Below are 23,100 nucleotides of genomic sequence, written 5' to 3'. Positions count from 1 at the left end.
AAGGACGCAGATTTAAGATAATTGGCAAAAGAACCAGAGGGGAGATGAGGAGAATTTTTTTTACTCAAACAGTTGCTATGATCTGCAATGCACAGCCTGAAAGGGTGGCGGATGCAGATTTCATAATAGCTTTCAAAAGGGAATTGATATGTACTTAAAATGGAAACACTTGCGGGGGAGTGGGACTAGTTGGCAGCTCTTTCAAAGAGCTGGCTCGGGCACGATGGGCCAAATGGCCTCCTTTGTGCTGTAATAGTCTATGATTCTATGATTGTATGCACACTTTTGCGTCCAAAAATAACCAACTGGATGCACTGTATAAAGGACTTACACACAAGCAACCAAAGAATAGTAACTGCCTACAGAATAATTACTCTAGAACAAAAAAATCTTTTTTTTTGAAAAAGCATTCGTCAATAAGCCTCCAAAACTTTATATGATGAAAAGGGTTTTACAAAGTGATAGTCTAGATTGCCGCAGTGTGGGCACTGCTGGACATTACTGTACTCTGAGAAAAACTGCATCCCGACTCGCACATCGATCACCGGCTTTCCACAGTGCTTGCAGTTCAGTCTGGCCTGAAAAACAGCAACAAATAACACAACGTTAAATGGAAAAACAGAACCTGATTGGAGGCAACCACAGCAACCATTTTGCGCTCAGCAAAGTCCTAAAAGCATGAGCAACAACAACAACAAGATTACATTCGTAAAGAGCCTTTCACATTGGGAGAAGCTATATGGATACATTTTAAAAACTGAGGTGGATAGATATTGGTTAGGTCAGGGTATCAAGGGCTATGGGGCAAAGGCGGATAATTGGAGTTGAGGTACAGATGAGCCTTGATCTTACAGAATGGCAGAACAGGCTCGAGGGGCTGAATGACCTCCTCCTATTTCTACGTTTCTATATTTTTATATGTGAATGAACAATTTATCCGGAGGTTTGTTGGCCAGGAAAACCGGTGAGACTCTTTTCTCTTTTTGAATAATGTCATGGGATCTATGAGCATATGCATGAGCAGCACACGGGAAGTGATATCATAGATTCATAGAATGTTACGGCACTGAAGGAGGCCATTCGGCCCATTGAGTCTGTGCGACTCTTTGACAGAGCGTCACTTTCACTAACCCCAATCACCAGCTTTCTCCCCATAACCCCACAAACCCGTCTTCCCCGATACCTGTCCAGTTCTCTCTTAAAAGCTGTTACCGAATCGGACTTCACTGCCCTTTCGGGCGGATCATTCCAAATTCCAACAACTCGCTGAGTGAAAACATTTCTTCTAACCTCCCCTCTGCTTCTTTTGGTAGATATCTTCAGACTGTGACCGCGGGTCACAGACACACCGACCAGCGGAAACAGCTTTTCCCTATCTCGCCTGTCAAAACCTTTCATGATCTTGAAGACCTCTATCAGGTCCCCGCGTAACCTTCTCTGCTCTAATGGAAGAAGTCCTAACTTCTCCAGCCTGTCCTCATAGCTAAGGTTCCCCATTCCTGGTATCATTCTCGTGAATCTCCTCTGCACCCTTTCCAGTGCCTTAATATCAATGTTACTTCCTGAGCGTGCGCAGCACACAGGAAGTAACATCAACATTGCTTCCTGAACATGAGCAGCACATAGGAAGAAGTATAAGCCGTGTTTACTGCACAAAGCTCCCCAGTGCACCGGAAGCCAAAAAAGGGCTATGCTACCGATACAGTGTAGGTCCACACTAGTCGCACACTATAAGTAGAACTATTGCATAAGCTGGATAAGAATTTCTCCACAGCATAGTTGGTTTTACAGTTTACTTGTGCTGGTTGGACTGCGGCAGGAAGCAGCATCTCAGCCAAGACTGATCCCAGCCTCACCCAAAATCCCCATATGTGTAGCTCAGTGGCTAGAGCACTCGCCTTGCAAGCAAGAGGTCCTGGGTTTGATTCCCAGGCAGGGCGAAAGATTGGGCAAGTTTGCTTACTCCACACGCCTCTGTTCATCTAGTAGCAAGTAGGAACTCAGTTGTTCATCGATTAGTGGATCACTTTCTGGGGGTATTAACGTTTTTTATAATAAAAAAAATTATATTGTGGTCACTTAATCCACAACTGTTTGTGGGACACTGCTTTGCACATCTGGCTGCCGCGTTTCACAACAATAACAAAATGACATTTATAGAGCACATTTCACGTCGGGAGGACATCCCAAGGCACTGGACAGTCATTGTTTTGGACCCAAGCTGGGGGTCGGGATCGGGGAGGAGGGGAAGGAGGGTGACCGAAGGCTGAAGAGGAGGGTCTTGAGATAGTTCTTGAAGGAGGCAAGGGAGGGGTCGAGGTGGAGGGACTGCGGGATGGAGTTCCAGTGGGTGGGGCAGAGTGGCAGAAGGCCAGCCAGCCAATGGTGGGTGGGCAAGGCAAGGAACGTGAAGCAGACCAGAGCCGCTGATCGGAGGGAATGGGCAGGTTGGAAGGGGGATAGGAGGTTGCAGAGATAGGGGGAAGCAAGACCATGGATGAATTTGAAGGTGAGGACCAGGATCTTGAACTGTATCCTCTGTGTGATGGGAAGCCAGTAGAGTCGGGCGAGGATACAATACAAAATTACATTGGATCAGGGAAGGTGGAAGGCAGAGAAGATAACCGAAGACACGGTCAAAGAGGAGGGTCTTGAGGTGTGGCAAGGGAGAGAACGAGGCGAAGGGAATGTGGGGTTGTCCTTGGCCTCCAAGACTGTCCTGGAGTAGAATGAAGATTTAGCAGAGGCGTAGCTGGAGTGGTAAGATTTGATAAGGTCCAGCCAGATCTGCCAATGGACCGTTAAGTTATATTTGAGCCAGGTGCGTTCAGCGGCATGCATTGTGCCTTAAGGGAGCGGTGGTGGCTGATGTACTTGGGTGACTTTTGTGCGAAATAGATGGTTTGGGAAGTGAGGGGAGCATGGGCATCGAGATTGGTGGAGAGGGAATTGTGGAGGAGAGTGACCGAGGAGGATAGGTCATTGCGGAAGGAAGCCAGAGAGGGGGAGGAGTCCAGATGACACCGAGGCAAGTGGAGAGGGAGGGTGGGGATTTTTTTTTTCAAGGACAGTAGGAGATGGAGGTGGGTTGGGTGGCGGTGGGGAGAGGGATCGAGGAGTTAAGGGAGATGAAGTGATGGTCCGAGATGGCTTTGTCGGTCATGGTGAGATCCGAGACCCTGAGGCACCGGGTAATCACCAGATCAAGCGGGTGGCCATGGACTTGAGTGGCGGTGTGGGTGTGCAGGGAGAGGCTGAGGGAAGAGAAGTCGGCAGAGGCAGAGCAGGAGCGGGTGAAGTGCAGATTGAAGTCACCTTGGGTGAGGAGGCATTCGGACCAGAGGGAGAGGGAAGTAGGAGGGTGAAGATGTCCAAGAGCAAGGTGGAAGAGAGTTTGGGGGGGACAAGGTAAGGGTAAGGTTGGAGGGATGGTAGAGGGTAAAGCGCTCACCCACAGAATATGCAGTCAATTCACTTTACAATATATTCTATGAAGCACTTTGAGGAGTCTAGAAGACGTGATGAGGGGCTATATCAAAAGCAAGGATTATTATTAGTGTCCTTTTTAGTGATACAGATCAGAAAGCTTGTGGCAAAACTTTAGTGCCCCTACTGACACCTCAACTGAGATCAACTACCTGAGGGTAGATTGGGGCTTGAATCTGAGATTCTGCTATATGACTCAGTTTGAAAATTGGTAGTAATTTCCCAGTTTAATGAAGGGAGACGGGAAACAATAAACATTGTGTGCTAAGGTTTGGAACATGGCCACGTTTCACCCACAAAACAGTCAATTCACTTTACAGTATATTCTGTGAAGCGCTTTGAGACGTCTAGAAGACGTGATAAGGCGCTATACCAAATGCAAGGATTATTATTATTATTATTATTATGACATGTCAAGCAACTGACAGGATGGTGGAAGACGAACTGGATGGACCTTGGTTTTCTTTTGTCTAGCAATTCTTATGTTCTTATGATTCTCCAGTAGCGACCATTTAGAGTAAACACACAAATTAACACTTGTACTGATGTAATACTAGATACTAGATGTGATGTAATATTAGATAATTATTTGGGGAGGACAAGTTTGCAGGGCTATGGGGAGAGCGCGGGGGAGTGAGGGTGATCAGGGCTATGGGGAGAGCGCGGGGGAGTGAGGGTGATCAGGGCTATGGGGAGAGCGCGGGGGGAGTGAGGGTGATCAGGGCTATGGGGAGAGGCGGGGGGAGTGAGGGTGATCAGGGCTATGGGGAGAGCGCGGGGGGAGTGAGGGTGATCAGGGCTATGGGAGAGCGCGGGGGAGTGAGGGTGATCAGGGCTATGGGGAGAGCGCGGGGGGAGTGAGGGTGATCAGGGCTATGGGGAGAGCGCGGGGGGAGTGAGGGTGATCAGGGCTATGGGGAGAGCGCGGGGGGAGTGAGGGTGATCAGGGCTATGGGGAGAGCGCGGGGGAGTGGGATTGAATTGAATAGGTCTTTTCAAAGAGCCGGCTTTTGGGCCGAATGGCCTCCTTCTGCGCTGTATAATTCTATGATTCTATGAAGAACATTCTATGAATACCCACCTGACAGCACGGAGAAGCAGCCAGGATGTCATATGTGTACATTGTTCCCAGCTGGTGCCAGCTTCCATCCCATCGCGATTTGCATTTGATGCAAATGATCTTATGTACCCCTTCTAGGCAGTCCACGCATATAGCATAGAGGTGCATGAGTCTCCCTGCAACACAAGCAGTTTTCAGGATTATTGTCAACTTCTAAAATGGCCAATTCTATTTGCTTAACACAAGTTTTTCCACATAATATACAGTCATTACACTTTACAACAATAATAATATAATAATCCTTGCATTTGATCACTTTTCACGTCTTCTCGACGTGTAGAACTTCATGACATTCTCCCTATGGTAAAGGCGCTGTACGAAATGGAAGGATTTCACAAATCGCAGCAGTTCATCACCAGAGTGGAGTGGTTAGTGCGCTCACCTCACAAGCGAGAGGACGAGGCTTCGATTCCCGGACCTTAGGCAAGTTTCCTTACTCCACAAGCCTCTGTTTACCTAGCAGTAAGTGGGAACCTGGCTGTTAGTCAATTGGTGGATGGCTTTTCCAGAGATAGTAATCCCATCAAAAAAAATAATTTAGGCACAGTCCACGATAGCGAATCCGCGGAAATGCTGCTTCAGTGAGCGAGGAGTAACCGTATGGAACAGGCTCCCTAGGGAAACAGTGGAAGCAGAAAGTGTCCATTCTTTCAAGAACAAATTGGATAGATTTTTGTTAGGAAATAATACCTCAGGATACAGTATGTAGTTTGGGACACGACATGTACAAGCGACTACCAGGATGGTGAAAGGGGAACTAGATGGGCCTTGGTTTTCTTTCGCCAGCAAATTCTTACGTTCGTATGATTGTTGAAGAAAAGTACAATTAACTTTACTTTGCTTCACCAACTAGGCAAGTTCACAAGACTTTAAAAAGCAAATGGCTATTTTGTCATCACATATGTTGGCTGACTGGTGGCTTCTGGTGACTAACTGACACTCCAGTTATACAGCCAGCGCCAGTTTATCTGGTGTGAACATTCTAGACCCCCCGACTCGCACACCCCATTAATCCTGTGGCTCTCCTAATTACTCAGTACAGCATTTTGGGTGATTTGAGGGATCGCAGCATGTGATAGAAACCAGACTGCTTCGCTGCTTTTTAAGCCGCAGATTCAGTACAAATCACCCGGCAGATTTTCACACCCTCAACATGAATCTGACTTTCCCTTTTAGATTGCGATTAACCCTGCTGAGTGCTTTATTGCAGGTTGCCAGCATTGGTAGCTTTTCTGTCTCCCCCTATCAAAAGCAAATCTCTAAATTGTTAAGACATCAACAGCGTCTGTGGTGCAGAAATTAGTGTTAATGGGGTTAACTGAAGATTTATAAACAAAAAGTCATTTGCGGTAAAGTTATGTGTGCAGAATGTTAAATATGTTTTTAAAAGAATTCCTGATGAGTGCTCTTAGCAAAATCAAACCTATTTACATTGAACTTCTAATTGCTTACTTCCACAGACTCCAACTCATTTCCCAATTTAAGAGCAATATTGCCAATTTATTGCCTGCTCTTAAAGCTCTGCTTTATGGAGGGATACAGGTCTAGATGCTGTGACAACAGTCTAACTGTGTGTGGTGTGTGTGTGGGAAGGGGGGAAACAGCATCAAAGCCGGAAGTGTGCTCACCCCACTTCCGTCCATGTATACCTCACCCAATCTCGGAGCAGTGTAACTATAGACAAGCACTGGATTCAAGGTTTGAACAATTTTACCCATAATAATAGGTTTCCTGATCTGCACTCTATATCCTTAGCCAACACTAAACACTGGGTGAGGTGAAACCTAAGGCAAGTTTCCTTACTCCACATGCCTCTGTTTACCCAGCAGTAAGTAGTAACCCAGTTGTTAGTTTATTGGCGGATTGCTTTCCGGGGTAATAATCAGTCCCTCAATTCATGACTGTTTGTGGGACATTGCCTTGCTTAAGAGTATCCAAACCAGACAGTGTTCCATATATGCCACAACACTTGGAAATTTCCATGTCTGGAATGGAATGCACACTCTCTCTCTGGAAAGACACTCCCTGCCTACCTAATTCTGGAGTAGTAGGTAAAGTTGACAAGAGTCATGACTTGGGGACCCCAGAGTTTGCACTCCAAAACATTACCTTACAAAGAACACTGTATAAATGAACGTTGTTGGTGTTGCTGGACATTAAACCAGCTAAAAAATGGATAGTCTCTAATTCTGGTCGTTCGATACTCAACACGTGTAGGTTTGAGTTCACTAGATGGCTGGCAGGAGCTCCCTGGTGGTGAATAGTACCTGCAGATGAGCCAGAACTTGCTGAGCAGTGCCCTGGAGTATTGCAGACCCATTGGCTCAGGAACCAGACTAACGAGACCCCAACAGAGAACTAACTCGATCCAACATTCCATTGGAAAGCAAGTCACATTGGAGCCAGTTCAGCTCAGCATGAAATATGATCACCTTCATGCCCACAACTCAGACACACGCCCTACCATTAGCGATGGAGCTTGAGCAGTAGTCGTTTCCTTCCCTGCAAACCAGTCAAATTCCAGTTACCTTTTGAAACTCTAAATACTGCTGAATGTAACTTTACTGTTAATTTAAATCATGTATTTGGCTTCCGTGGACTCAATTCCTAATTTAATTGTAATAAACCAAATAAAGCTGGCAGGTCTAACTTTTAAGTAAACTACTAAGTTATTGTGTAGGTTTATAACCTCAACTGTGACATTGGCTGCCCCCATTAGGTTTGCAATTCTATGAGATTTAATTTGATGAGGCCTCGCAAACAAAAGGACCCGGGTTCAATTCCCGGGCAGGGCAAAACATTAGGTAAGTTTCCTTATTCCGCGTGCCTGCTTACCCAGCAGTAAGAAGGAACCAATTGTTAGTCGATTGGTAGATCACTTTCTGGGGGTAATAATCCCTTAAAAAAATTGGGTCACTCAATCCTCGACTGTTTGTGGGACGCTGTTGGCGCAATTGGCTGCCGCGTTTCACCCACACAATATGCAGTCAATTCACTTTACAGTATATTCTGTGAAGCGCTTTGAGACGTCTCAACGAACTGAAGGTGCTGTATCAAATGCAAGGATTATTAATTTTTCAACTGAATGATGAGAGCGGGTGATTAATTCTCCAATCTGCTCACCTTGTAGAAAAAAAATCACAAAGCTCAATATAATGAGCGGAATGTAAAACTGAACCGTGTGGTTACTACTCCCCTCCCCCAACACCACTTAGTCAGGATCCAGGTAAGATCCAGTGATTGATGACGAAGAATAGCAGGCCTGCAGAAGAGGTGTAGAAGATGCTGAGTTGCAACTCAGTATAAGACTCTTCCGTACAAGTACTAATTGGCTTCACAGAATCAAACAATATTTTGTTTAAAGCACTGTGGCCCAGAGCGCAAGCACTTTACAGCGTAAGCTCAGCCCCTTGCAAAACAGTCCAGTTCAATGCGCTTTCTGAGTTTTGCGACAAGAGCACACTTAAAACAGCTTGTGGCTGTTAGTGGGAGTTCACTGAGAAATGCTTTATAATTACAGTTTTTATGCTCCAGCAGATAGTTGCTCTAATTAAAAATAATAATTTTTATTAGTATGTTAATTAAGATGTTCTCACAGCAGAATGATTATACCCTCCGAAGGCTAGGCTCTTTTTGTAAGTTATTAGTGAAAATACAAAATAAAAAGTTCATTCCATTTCTTCCACCATTTATACTTCACCCTGTCCCACATGCAAAGGGAAAAGCAATTAATTTCCTCAATGCGCTTGAGGTAGGTAATTACTTACCACAGGACATGCAGATAATAATAATAATCCTTGCATTTGATATAGTGACTTATCACGTCTTCGAGACGTCTCAAAGCACTTCACAGAATGTACTGTATTTTGTGGGTGAAACTCAGCAGCCAATTGTGCACAGCAATGTCCCACAAACAGTCGTGGATTGAGTGACCAAATTATTATTAGATTTTTTTTGAAGGGTTTATTACCCCCTGTAAAGCGATCCACCAATTGACTAATAAACGGGCTGCTACTTGCTTCTAGGTAAACAGGAGCACATGGAGTAAAGAAATTAGCTCAGGGAATTGAACCTGGGTCTCTCGCTTGCAAGCCGAGTGCTCTAATCACTGAACTACAGGACTCTATGAACCCCTGAAGCAATCCCAGTTGAAATTCATCATCTCTCTCACAGCACGAAGACCCCAAATTGGACAGATTTTAATATGTCTGCTATGGACTATCATAGAACACTCGGCACAGAAGGGAGGCTAAGGCTACTCTGTCAAATACATCTGTGGAATACACTCTCTACCATCAATACCCTCCAGGTGCGACTCCAGTTCCATTGATGTTCTGTCAGCTTGGTTGGTGGACATCAGGGCCTGGATGAGCGCAAGCTTCCTGCGACTGAATGTCAACAAGACAGAAGCTAGATTCCTTGGCTTCCTTCAACGTCTTTTCTCTGACCTCCTCAACCTCCCCAGCCTACCCCTAAGATTTACTGAATCTGTGTGTAACCTAGGCATCAGGTTCGAACCCCAGCTGTCCTTCCTACCCCGCATCCAATCCCTGACCAGGAACGCTTGCCTCCACCTCCGTCACACTGCCCAGAAAGATCAAAGCTGTCCACTTGGCTAGTCCAGAAGTTCAAAAAGTTTCTCCGATATCTTGAAGTAAAATTGGTCATTGACTTCACGGGTGTTTGTGGGACATAACTGTGTGCAAATTGACTCCCGCATTCGCCTAAAAAACAGTCACTACAGTTCACAAGATCAACTCAGATGAAGAAGGTGCATTGGCCCATCAGATTTTAACCCTCCAGAATACCTATCCTCCCATCACTGCATCATGTTGCTTTGACTTGCTTCTGTCTTTACTTATCCGAGTAAAGAAAAACTTTTTAAGTGTCCCTCCTGAAATTGCCCTTTGTAATTCTAAACCTGTGTCCCCTTCTGCTGTCTCAGTGCATCCAAAACTAATGATCTGGGTTCACTTTTTCAATCCCATTTAAAATGTTACACGCCACTACGAGTTACCCTGAGTCATTTTCTCTCAAGACTGAAGAGCCCTAGCTTGTTTAATCATCACTCACAGCTCATTCCTCGCTCAGGATCAGCTTCATGGAGTCCTGGTTAGAGCACTCGCTTCGCAAGTGAGAGACCTGGATTTGATCCCCGGCAGGGCGAAATATTGGACAAGTTTCTTTACTCCACACCCCTCTGTTTACCTAACAGTAAGTAGGAACCTGGTTACTAGTTGATTAGCGGATCGCTTTTCCGGGGGTAATAATTCCTTCAAAAAATAAATTATTGTATATTTTGTAGGAGATATGCGGCAGCTAATTATGCACAGCAGTGTCCCACAAATAGTTGTGGATTGTGTGACCAAATGATTACTTTTTAAAGGGATAAAGTCATTATAGCTAAACTTTCACATTTTTCTCTTCTGGATACAAGTATGTGCCCACTTAGTTTGTGATCATTTCAAACATATTTGACCTCAGTTTATTCAGCGCCTTTAGGATCTGGAATATTTCCAACAAGATCTGCCTTAAGCTTTCTCTAATAGTGTTAACATTCCTAGTTTCTGTAACTTGTTCTTGTGCCAGTGTACCACAGCAATGCAAACACACACTCGAACAAGGCTGCTGTAGGATCCTGCTCAGACCTGCTGGGAACATTCAAAATCCCATGGTTCTAAATGGAAAGAGAATTGAGTTTGTCCATGTTCCCTGGCCAATAAATTGGTGATTCACTTCAAGGCATTTGTCAGCAATATTCGTGGGCATTGCTGTGTGCAGACTGGCTGCCACGTTCACCTTTTTTTTTCCAGAAAACTTTAACGTTACTGCACTTTACAGAAATAAAATTCGGTGACGTGCTTCGTGCCCTGTGACGTCCTCCCGACGTGAAAGGCGCTATACAAATGTCATTTGCTGTTGATGTTTGAGACCTCTCAATGTAAGGCAGTACGTGAAACGCAGGGAATATTATTAAACCCACACAGGGAGGGATAACACAATAATACAAAATACAGTTTGTTTATAAATAACAAAAATTAGACTGGCTCTTGTGTTTCTCTGGTGTCTACATTGCCAAAGGTAATGCTCAGGACATTCAGCTAATGTTTTATCCATTATTGTCCTGCTCTGCCCAGCTTTCCTTACACAGTGATTCGTTCAAACCATCTTAACCAAATGAGTGACGTTTGCTGATGGACTGTTGGTCTTTAACAAGCAGGTTTGTAGCAGTTCTGCAAGATGATTCATTCCAATGCTACCTACAGTAGCATTAAGTCATTCCTGAATCAGTTTCAATTCCTTGTCTGTGGCACCCACAATGTAGGCAGAGCATCAGTCTGCTGTACAATCACACAGGGAGCCTAGCACTGATTTTAGAGGAGAAATCCCTGGGTAGTGATCAAAATGTGACACTTTACTGCTGCACTAGGTATGATCATGTAATTCAGCACAGCGGATGTATTGAATACGATGTGACGCATTCTGCAAGAAGCATTCTGTGCTCTGAACAGCCACTTTACAATTTAACCAGATGAGTAGTTGACAGTTTTATTCCATTCAGAAACATACTCCAATAAACAACAAGTTCACATCTTTAAAACAAAAGTGGCTGTTGTGTTGAATTGTGTTTTATTTCAAAGATAAGGTGGGAAATAAAGTAACCTTGTTTACTGACTGGGTAGTTCATATATTACAGGGAAGCAAAAAAACAGTCACGTCTCACTCATCTGATTCAAGCATTAGAGAAAAAGCAGCATTCTACCAGACCACTTTAATTATATTTGTCTCTTTTTTCCCTATAGTGTTTCAATCACCTGATCGTGAACTGATGGGTATGCAGTGGGAGCTCAGTGGATCACCTGCCTGACAGCCTGTATCTACTGACATTAGCAATTAACATGCATTAAGAGCAGCTTCACACAAACAAAGTTTTAAAAAAATTTATAACAACCCTTAGATTTGATTACAGCGCCTTATCATGTCATTGAAATGTCTCGAAGCTCGTCACTGAATAAACGCATTACACACAGCAGTGTCCCACAAACAGTCGTGGATTGAGTGACCAAATTTGAAAAACATTTTGTGAAGGATTATTACCCCCAGAAAGCGATCCGCCAATGGACTAACAACCAGGTTCCTACTTACTGCTAGGTATAGAGGCGTGTAGAGTAAGGAAACTTGGATAAGCTTTCATCCCACGTGGGAAGCGAACCTGATTCCTCACACTTACTATTGGGCGGTTTATAGGATATTTCTCTGCCACATTCACCTACAAAATATACAACTACACTTTACAATAAAAATCCTGTGAAGCGCTTGAAAGGTGCTACATAATGCAATTTGTTGTTGTTGTTCAGACCCCCTGTCGTGAAAGGCGCAAAGATTACTTTTTTTAGAAAGCAAGAAATCTAAAAATAGTTGGAAATCTAAACCGAAGAAAGGAAATGCCGGAAACAGCATCCAAAAGGGCATGATTTTGAGGTTGATTATCAGACCTACAGCATTAGATAATAACCCTTGCATTTGATATAGTGCCTTATCACGTCATTGAGATGTCTCAAAGCGCTTCACAGAAAATACTGTAAAGTGGAGTGACTGTACATTATGTGGGAGATTTTGTTAACCTGGCCTTCTCTCTGATGCCAAATGAGCAGTAACCCCAATCTCAGTATATTCCATTGCATTATTGACGAGATCAGTTAGACTGAGTGGATGCAATGCTAGCGTGAGCATCCAGCAGCTCAGCTTGACGTTCAGTCTTTTGTGGAGCTCTGTAACTTAGTGGTTAAAGCACTCACCTCGCAAGCGACAGGACCTGGGTTTGATTCCCGGCAGGGCGAAATGTTGGGCAAGTTTCCTTACTCCACACAACTCTGTTTAGCTAGTAGTGAAGGAACCCAGCTGTTAGTCAATTGGCAGATCACTTTTCTTAATCCCTCCAGAAAATAATAATAATAATTTTGTCACTCAAACCACGACTGTTCATGGGACATTGCTTTGCGCAGTTGGCTGCCGCTTTTTCCCACAAAATATACAGTCAATTCACTTTACAGTATATTCTATGAAGCACTTTGAGACATCTCAAAGACATGATTAGGCACTATATCAAATGCAAGGATTATTATTATTACTATTATTCTTTCATGCACAAATTAGACAAGATTTCTGTTAGGAAATAATATCTCGGGGTATTATATAATTTTGACATGACATGGGACTGCCAGGATGGTGGAAGATAAACTGGATGGACCTTGGTCTCCTTTGCCTAGTAAATTCTTATGTTCTTCTGTTTTAATCAGTCTAAAAGAAATACTTGGGGTGAGCAAAAGCCATTAACTCCCCTTCATGGCTACTAACTGCTCGGAAAAACTGCAATGCCTTTTCCTCTTCTTTCTCTGGGCAGAAGATTCCAAACGCTCATTACATTCTGGATTTGCTTTGGGATGTTCAATGAAGTATCCCTTCATCCCAGACTGTGTTTGTTAATGTAATTTAAAAAAAACTTTGCATTTGATATACAATACAAAATGATATCTGCATATAATGCCTTATCACGTTGTTAAGACGACTGACAGCACTTCACATAATTTACTGTATTGTCTTCACCTCACTGAGCCCTCTGCAGTTCGTGTTCTCTCCCGCACCTGGTTCCTGAAACCTATCACCCCCGTTCTTGCTGTCCGGCTTCACTGGCTCCCCATTCCTCACCGTCATTCTCCACGATCTTGCTCTCCCCTACCTCTCCGACCTCATAACCCCATATCAGCCTGTCCGGTCTCTCCGCTCGGTGGACACCCGCCTGCTTCACATCCCTGCACTTCCCGCCCCACCATTGGTGGTCGGGCATTCAGCATCTCTGCTCCCACACTCTCACAATCTTTATCTCACAAACTTTATCTCACAATCCCTCTGCCTCACCCCTCTCTTGCCTCCTTCAAGTCCCATCTGAAGACCTTCTTCTTTGATCATGCCTTAGGCCACCCTCCCCCTCCCTTTTGACCTAAATTCCCAGCTCAGGTCCAAAACCAATTGTCCAAAACCCTGGGACGTCTTTCCAACATGAAGGGCACTATACAAGCTTTTCCTCCATACCCCGCACTGTCTCGTGCGGTGTCCCTCAGGGCTCTGTCCTCGGTCCCCTCCTCTTCACCCTCTATATGCTCCCCCTGTGGTGACATCATCCGCAGACATGGGGTTCACTCCCACATGTATGCGGATGACACCCAACTCTACCTTTCCTCCTCTACCCTCAACTCCACAACCACCGATGACCTGACAGCTGTCTGTCCGACATCGAGTCCTGGACGAGAGTCAACTTTCTTCAGCTCAACGTGCGAAAAACTGAGGCCCTCCTGATTGGCTCACGTCAGCGCCTCCGCACCTCAGGCGCTGACACCATCAGCATCCAAGGCTGCACTCTCCACCTCTCAAAGCCATCAGGAACCTCGGGGTTCTGATCGACCCTGAGCTGTCCTTTCTTCCTCATATCCGCGCCACAGCTGGCACCGCCTTCCATCACCTCCGGAATGTCGCCAGACTACAGCACTATCTCACCCCTCATGCGGCTGAAACTCTGGTCCACGCCTTTATCACTTCAAGGCTGGACTATGGGAACTCTCTCCTCGTCGGCCTTCCCGGCCCTCCCTCCACACTGCAGGTCATTCAGAACTCTGCAGCTCATGTACTGTCCCGCACCAGGCTTCGGGACCACATCACTCCCACCTTACATTGGAAGCCATTGAAGACGGACACCAGTTAACCCCGGACACTGGGTAAACTGGACAGAGAGCAAGGGAAGGAATGGGAGGAGGCAATTCGTGATTGATTGACAGCTGGAGCCCAGCCATTTACAAGCGGCTTCACACTGTCAATCACCTGTCAATCTCCTCGGAGCCGCCCTAATTGGTCCCTTTTCACTTAAGATGGACAGATGTGTCCGGTTTAAGTGGCTTCCATTGTATTCATCCTTTTTGTTATTTGGTTTGACCGGTTCCACTGCTGTCTGTAATCAGGAGGGAATGTTTTCAGCAATAGGTGTTAGGGTCGATAACTACAGATAGAAGACTTATGGCGACTATTGAAAGATTACAAATTGTCATATATTTCAATTTTGCCCACAAAATATACACTTCATGATACTACCCCATGTGAAGGGCACTATATAAATGTAAGTTATAATAATAATAATAATCCTTGCATTTGATATAGTGCTTTTCACGTCGGGAGGACGTCCCAAAGCGCTTCACAGAATATACTGTAAAGTGAATTGACTGTATATTTGTGGCCGAACGCGGCAGCCAATTGCGCACAGCAATGTCCCACAAACAGTCGTAGATTGAAAATGACCAAATTATTATTGTTTTTGTTTTTGGAGGGATTATTATTAGGCTCTGTGTGGAGTAAGGAAACTTGCTCAAGGTTGTTGTTGTTATAGAGTCAATTCACTTTACAGTAGATTCTGTGAAGTGCTTTGAGACGTGTCGAAGACATGATAAAGCGCTACATCAAATGCATGCATTATTATTCCTGGCAAAATTGGTAAAGTCGCTGTTCTATTATTATTATGTAATCTGTTCAAGACTACCAGAAGTTAATCAGGCAATAGATAAGGAAAAAAACTGGTCATAAATTCATAAAAATGTTCAAAAAAATGTACAATGTTCAACTGGCACTAATTATTTATATCCTAGCAGCCATACAGACATGAAAAGTCACAGATTTGTGCTATTAAGTCAATCTAAGGCAACAATTAAGGCATTGTAATTGGTTTCGGCATCCCTGAATTACAAGGGGCAACAAACAAAGTTATGGGTCCTTACTGTTGTTCACTGGCGACTGAAAAGAGAACATGTGCACATCAACAAAGAATGAACAGGCAAACACAGGATCAAACTTGGCTGTGATGCCTCTCATGATCTGATACAGATAGGTTGGAGCTTGAATGTTCCCTTTTCAATCAAAATAACCTGTCAAAACAGTATTACCTAGGCTCACATACAAACAATAGCCACGTGTCAATGTACTGGGGGGTATTCAGTGCCTATGGAACTGTACCTTAGCAATTCAGCAACTTTAGAATGAAGAAAATGGAGAGCGGAGGGCCAAATAACATAATAATAATCCTTGATTTTGATATAGCACCTTATCACGTCTCGAAGATGTAATAAGGCGCTATATCAAATGCAAGGATTATGATCATTATTATTATAAATTATTATAAATCTACGACTGTTTGTGGGACATTGCTGTGCGCAATTGGCTGCCGCGTTCGCCCACAAATATACAGTCAATTTACTTTACAGTCTATTCTGTGAAGCGCTTTGGGACGTCCTCCCGACTTGAAAAGCGCTATATCAAATGCAAGGATTATTATTATTATTATGTTGTTTAGATGCCTGAAAGTGCTTCACTGAATATAGTGTAAAGTGGATCAATTGTATATTTTGTGTGTGAAACGTGACAGACAATTGCACACAGCACTGTACCCACAAACAGCCGTGGATTGAGGGAGGAATTTTTTTAAGGAATTATTACCCTGGAAAGCAATCCGCCTATCGACTAATAACCAGATCCCTACTTACTGCTTTATAAACAGAGGTGTGAGAAGTAAGGAAACTTGCCCGACATTTTGCCTGGTCCGGGAATCGAACCCGATCCTCTCGCTTGCGCGGCGAGTGCTCTAACCACTGAGCTACAGGACATGGAGTGAGTCAACAGTTTTATCCTGGAGTTTGCTGGCCATGACAGAACTTCCTTCTCTTTTCAAACAGTGACCCGGGATCCTTAACATCCACCTGAACAGGCGGACAGGACCTCGGTTTAACATCGCATCCGAAGGTCATCATTTTAGTCTCGGCTGACACTCCAATACAATACTCCCCCAGAACTGCACTGAAGTGTCAGCCTAGAGGGTGATCCAACTGGTGCCCCACAGGCGCATGTGGCCCATGGACTGATATCATCCGCCCCAACTGCTCCCTCCATAACCTAGAAATGCTGAGCGTCTGAGTGGAAACTGAAGGGAACCTGTTGTCGGGGCTAAAGGCCTGATGTTCCTTTCAGATCCTGATTGGTCAACATGGCCTTTTGAGCATCTCTTGTTTATTAGTGAGTTGTGTGTTACACTCGGAAGAATATCACCTCTACGTACAGAGTGTCCACAAAGTCCTGTTCCTCCCCGTTACAAACCAGCGAGACGAGATTATGGAGGAGCTGAAACAAGCCGTCAGAGATACATGTCATCTCCTCACCGACTCGATCATGTTACGCAAGATGTCGCCATGAACATGGCGACTGATCATTATCTGTCATAAAAATGATGGTGTTCCCTTCCCTCCCTCTGCTCGCTCGCTCACTCGCTCACTCACACATTATCATTGATCCTCTGGACGTCTAAATACAGTCAAACACTTGTACTGAAAACAATGAAGCACTTCTAAACAATCATTCCATGTTTCAGTTGTTACTCAGTGAACTGTGCGAAAAAAAAAGTTGGGGTAACACCCTGTATTTCAAAATCTCTAACTCAGCAACAACAACAACAAATAATTGCATTTATGTAGCGCTGAAATGTCTGCACTGCAAATATAGAAAGTATGTTAGGACAATAATATATTTTTAAAAAATACACGATTCGGATCTGTACCCTTTCGTGTCTAAAGAAGGAGAAACAGGATATAAGGACGGATCAGAGAGCCCAGCAGTGTGAGGAGGGAACTGAGTGAGGTGGAACAGAGTGAGAATTCTGTTAAGGAATTTGGTGAGAGTGGGAATTCGGTGCAGAGGGGGAAAGAGGTTGATAATTATAAAATTGATCAATCACTCGCTCGCTCGCTCACTCCACTCACTCACTCGCACCCAACGTCTGGACGTCTAAATACAGTCAAACACTTGTGCTGAATACAATGAAGCACTTCTAAACACAATTATCATTATTCCTCCACATGTTTCAGTTGTTGGTCAGTGCACTACGTGTGTAAAAAAAAGGGGGTAACAGGACTTTATGGACACCCTGTATTTCAAAATCTCTAACGCAGCAACAACAACAACAACAAATTACATTTATGTAGCACTGAAATGTCTGCACTGCAAATATAGAAAGTATGTTTGGACAATAATACATGTTTAAAAAGTACATGATTTAGATTTGTACCCTTTTGTGTCTAAATAAGGAGAAACAGGATATAAGGACATTTATTTTCACAACTGGACTGTGACAGATGCTGTAAATGCCAACCCACTCTCCTGCGGAGTGTCAGTCAGTCCACAGGCCTTCCTATTCAGTCAACTGCATCCATGTCTGTGTCTCCTGTTCCCTCGGCAGCACTGCCCTGGGCAAGGCCTGACCATGGGTCAACTGGAGATGGGACTGTTTGGAGTTGAAGCCTTGAGTGACGAAATTATTATTTTTTTTTGAAGGGATTATTACCCCTGTAAGGAAAGTAAGGAAAGTTTTGCCTTAGGTTTTGTTCGGTCCGGGAATCGAACCCAGGGCTCTGACTTGTGAGGCGAGTGCTCTAACCAGTACGCTCCAGGATTCCACAATTATGCATAACCCTTCGACAACAAAAATACTTTACATTGTGATAGTCATGAATGACTTCACAAAGCAAGTTCAGGTAGGTCTGAGCGCAGGGAAAAAGCAGTTTTTTTTAACCAGAGATTAATTATACATCAGAGAATTTCAGAGGAAGAGATTGAGAACAACTTTCAAAAGGGATACTTTGGCTTTGAACTAGGAACAAATTCCTCTTACAGTCCCCACTTACTAATGCAAACACTTCCAAGGGATTAAAAGGTTATACTATATTATTTGTCCAACATCCAACGACATCAAAGAATGTGTAGAGGTCAAAACAATAGGCATGTGCACAAAGGGCACGCTTAAAAACGCCCACCACAAGCAGGTTTGGGCATTGCAGTTAGTTAGCACACAATTCCTTAGTTCTTTCATTTCCTTGCATTTTTGATATAGCGCCTTATCACATCTTCGAGACATCTCAAAGAGCTTCACGGAATATACTGTAAAGTATAGTGACTGTATATTTTGTGTTGCCGAAACGTGGCAGCCAGTTGTGCACAGCAGTGTCCCACAAACAGCTTGGATTGAGTGACCAAATTATAAATAATATTTTTTAAAGGATTATTAACCCCAGAAAAGCGATCCGCCAATCGACTAACAACTGTGTTCTTACTTACTGCTGATTAACAGAGGCGTGAGGAGTAAGGAAACTTGCCTCATGTTTCAATCTGCCTGGGAATCAAACCCAGGTCCTCTGCTTGCGAAGCAAGTGCTCTAATCAATACGCTACAGGACTCCACGCAAGGAAATACAGATGTGATATCCCTCCCAAACCTAACCACTGAAGCAGAAATATATAAATCATAATTTTACAAAGCTAAAAAAAAACAATTAAAGGAGAGAATCTCTGTACACCATGTGTGAAAGACCAGATGTAGAAAAATATGTAGCATTAACGCTCCTACTTGGTACAGTACCTCACTATGTTGAAGCATCTTGAAGTGCTTCATCCAATTAGTTTAAAGAGCAATGATGGTTTAAATTTTTTTACACCACCAGCAACAACACCAAATTACACTTGTATAGCGCCCTTCACATCGGGAGAAAATTCCAAGGCACTGAACAATCAGGTATTTGGACCCAAGCTTGGGGTTAGGGTCAGGGCGGTGGAGGGCAGGGAGGGTAGGAGCATGGCCGAATGCGCAGTGAAAGAGGGCGGACAAGTTCTGAAGGAGGCAAAGGAGGGAGCAAGATGAAGGGACTGTGGGATGGAGTTCCAAAGGTTGGGGGCGGAGAAGCTGAAAGCCCGATCACTGATGGTGGGCGGTCAGGCAGGGCACATGGAGCAATGGACAGGTTGATATGGGGTCAGCAGGTCAGTGAGGTAGGAAGAAGCAAGGTCATGGAGGGCCTTGAAGGTGAGGATGCGAATTTTGAACTCGATCCTCTGAGGGATGGGGAGCCAGTGGAGCCGGGCGAGGGTGACAGGGTCACAGAGCCTGGTGTGGTAGAGGAAACGAGCTGCAGAGTTCTGGACGATCTGCAGCTTGTGGAGAGAAGAGTTGGGAAGGCCGACAGGCAGGAAGTTGACGTAGTCGAGCCTAGATCTAATGCGTGGATGAGGGTTTTGCTGACCTACGTTGTAAGACAGTGGCGGAGCCGGGCGATGTTGCGGAGGTGGGGGAAGGCAGAGCGGGTCATGGCACGGCTGTGGGGTAGAAAGGACAGCTGAGGGTCAAACAAGACGCCAAGGTTCCGGACTGGCTCAGTGAGGTGGAGTGTGCAACCATGGATGGTGATGCTTTAAACTGAATGTTATCATCAGCATGCAAACCAAGATCGTCATACTTGCAGTCCAGGAGCATGAGCCAGACTCTGTACTCCCTTCATAAACACTCATTTTGGCCTAACTTGGTCCACAGATGCTTTCAGTAGCAAGCGTCATACAAATTGCATTTATTACAAATGGATGGATTAGGGCCAATAGTCCCAGGCAAGGGTTGCGATGATGCTTTTGCAAATAAACAGAAAATCAAATCACAGCATAGTTGGTATCTCAGTAAAATAAAAATATTTGGAGGTTTTCTCTGACATGTAATATTTTACTAGTGTACAGCGTGCCAAGTACTCATGTTAGCTGAACTGGTTGCAATTATCGGGACACAAGATATTGTATTTGGTGAAGTGAGCTGGAAATAATTTTAATATTACAAATAATAGCGATTTGGATGCTCAATCCACAACTGCTTGTGGGACACTGTTGTGCGCAATTCCCTCACAAAACACACATTCACTACACTTCACAGTACGTTCTGTGAAGTGCTTTAGACATCAAAACAACATGATAAGGCACTATATCAAATGCAAGGATTATTATTATGATTATATGCCAGCACTCTGAAAAGCACTATATAAATGCTAGTTGTTAGCATTATTGTAGTACATTCAATGGGCTACAAATAAGACATTAAAAAGTCACAGGTTCTATTATAACTCATTTAACCAATGTCGCACGTGTCTGACCATCTTGAGAAATGAATTTTGGACCATCCCTTGAAGCAAAGTATCACCATATTTCCACTTGTAATATTTTTTGATCCTCAACAACAATTTGCATTTATATAACAGGCTAGCTTCTCTGAGTGCTTAATTCTTAGCTGTGAAGAGCTTTACGACGTTCCACACAGCGTGAAGTAGGCTATGGAAATGTAAATTGCTGTTGTTCCATTTGATACAACACTAATAACATTAACAGCATCTTGAAATTACATCACAGGTAATTCTGTTAAGTACATTGACCATTAGTCCGTATTTGCCACAACATTCTTCATACAATAAGATCACACAAACAGCAAATTGTGGGAGAACACAATTCCCTTTTTGAAGTGCAACACAAATCATAATGCAGCGGGAATAGACTAATTCATATGGATGGATTTATCGCACAAGAACTCCAGCCACAGCAGATTACACTGAGTTTACAGCAGCCAATGTTGCAACAGACTGGAACAGACTCTCAACAAAAGTGACTGAAGTGCCAATTAATCCTTCAAATAAAAGTTTTTGTTTTGAGTAGATTGTAGAAATGGAAGGTACAACCTGAGCAACAGATACAGAACCATCTATGTGTTGCTGGACTAAGAGAATTTGTCTGTGAAGAGAAGGAAGCCACGGTTTAATGACGGGGATAGAGATTTTGCTCAATTATTTTGGGGATGCAGATAATAACATAATAATAATCCTTGTGTTGATATAGCACCTCATCACATCATTGAGGTGTCTCATGGCGCTTCACAGAATATACTCTAAAGTGGATTGACCATATATTTTTGGGGGGCAAAACACAGAAATCAATTGCGCACAGCAGTGTCCCACAAACAGTTGTGGATTGAGTGACCAAATTATTATTTATTTATTTACTATTTTGAAAGGATTACCACCAATGGAAAACGATCCACCAATCGACTAACAACTGGGTTTCTACTCAATGCTCGTCCTACATGTTATGTTATATTATAAACAGCGGAGTGTGGAGTAAGGAAACTTACCTAAGGTTTCACCCTAGCGGGAATTGAATCCAGGCCCTCTCACTTTCCTCTCAAGATAGCCTCTGTGCATAGCTTTCCCTCAAGACACTAACTGTGGATGGTCTGGAAGCAATGTGCTCGATAGGCTGAATGGCTTTTTTCTCATTGCCTCTGCTTGATCAAAATGTTAATTGTAAGAAATGAGAAAAATAACAAGCGGCCAAACCAACAAAGCACCACTTACTTACCTTGGAGGTGACATGGTACATCATACTCAATCTCATCATGTCGGGAAGGACTGAGGAACAGAGTGCCATCAACAAGAGGAAATTGTTCAAACACTGGGAGAATTGTGTGACACAGTGCACAGTTCACAACGTATCTCTGACTCTCGCTAAGGGCTGTGAGAATGAACTTCCTGAGATCCTCTCCTTGACCCATCTGAGCGTCGTCTTCCATGCGTACATGGTAGGTGTTTATTTTATGCTTGGGCACGTGGGCGAAGAGTTCTGACAAATCCAACCTCCTGAGGAACTCCACTGGAGCGTCAAAGGGACCAGCCTTGGTGCCTGAAATCCCAACCGCTCCGTACTCTGGCTGGCAGAATCTCGAGCCGCAACTGTTGGGTAGGGTCTTTTTGTAGGTCTCAGTGTGAACCGCCGTCTTGAAGAACTCCCCCAAATGTCTGGCTCCTCGGGGCCCACTAACCGATAGAGAGAAATAGGAATGTCCTGTTGGAGGGGACTGTCCAGGAGACCCGCAGGGCGACCTAAACGCATCTTTGTGCGCACTCCCATGACTCCCGTTGCCCGAGCCCTTTTCCTGCGAGTTCTGCCTGTCCATCGAATGCCTCCTCTGCAGGTCCTGGCCAGGGGGTTTCTGCGGCCTGTTGAGTTTGCACTTTTTACCCTCGTCAGGTACCTCCCCAGACTTGAGGGCAATTTTATCTGACGATGGCTTCTTCTTCTTGTCATCCTGCATCCGTCTGACCTGGTACCAGTCCACGTCCTTTTTCAGGTGCCCTTGTCCATAGCGACAGGAGCAAAATCGGAAGGCCAGGTCATAGCCTTTCTTGGTCCACATGTTCTGGCGGCATTGCTTCTCATTCCAGCTGCGAGCACGACCAATACAGTTGAACTGGACCAGGATGCTGCTCTCCCACTCGTAGAAGCATTGCAGATGCATCCAGTTGCCACACTGGCAGTGTTCGTTGTTGCACACGACCCGCTGATAGTCATCCTTGTCCAGGTTAACAGGTCTGCCCAGACTACAGACCAGCGGTGTGGCACACAGCACTTCTGGGGAATGCAAGAGACACATTTTTAACATAACGTAACATAACATTTTTAGTATTACAGCAACCACAATGTAGAGGTCAAGCTTAATTAATTCTATTTAATAATATGATAATAATTCTTGCATTTGATAAAGCGCCTTATCACGTT

General features: G+C 44.2%; 1 protein-coding gene across 1 annotated transcript in view; it reads right to left on the bottom strand.

Moving 5' to 3' along the window:
• Positions 1–241: 241 nt before the first annotated feature.
• The window catches only part of heca (hdc homolog, cell cycle regulator), a 25,978-nt gene continuing 3,119 nt past the window's right edge, over positions 242–23,100 (bottom strand). The window contains exons 2-4 of the mRNA XM_042332727.1: positions 21,904–22,953; positions 4,568–4,722; positions 242–578 (exon numbers count right to left, since the gene is read on the bottom strand). Coding sequence (XP_042188661.1) covers positions 414–578; positions 4,568–4,722; positions 21,904–22,953 — 1,370 coding nt within the window. The 3' untranslated portion in view covers positions 242–413. The remainder of the gene's footprint in view (positions 579–4,567; positions 4,723–21,903; positions 22,954–23,100) is intronic.

The sequence above is a fragment of the Callorhinchus milii genome, unplaced genomic scaffold (genome assembly GCF_018977255.1).
Source record: "Callorhinchus milii isolate IMCB2004 unplaced genomic scaffold, IMCB_Cmil_1.0 Scaffold3, whole genome shotgun sequence".
Taxonomy (NCBI): Eukaryota; Metazoa; Chordata; class Chondrichthyes; order Chimaeriformes; family Callorhinchidae; genus Callorhinchus; species Callorhinchus milii.
This window is presented reverse-complemented; position numbering and strand designations above follow the sequence as displayed.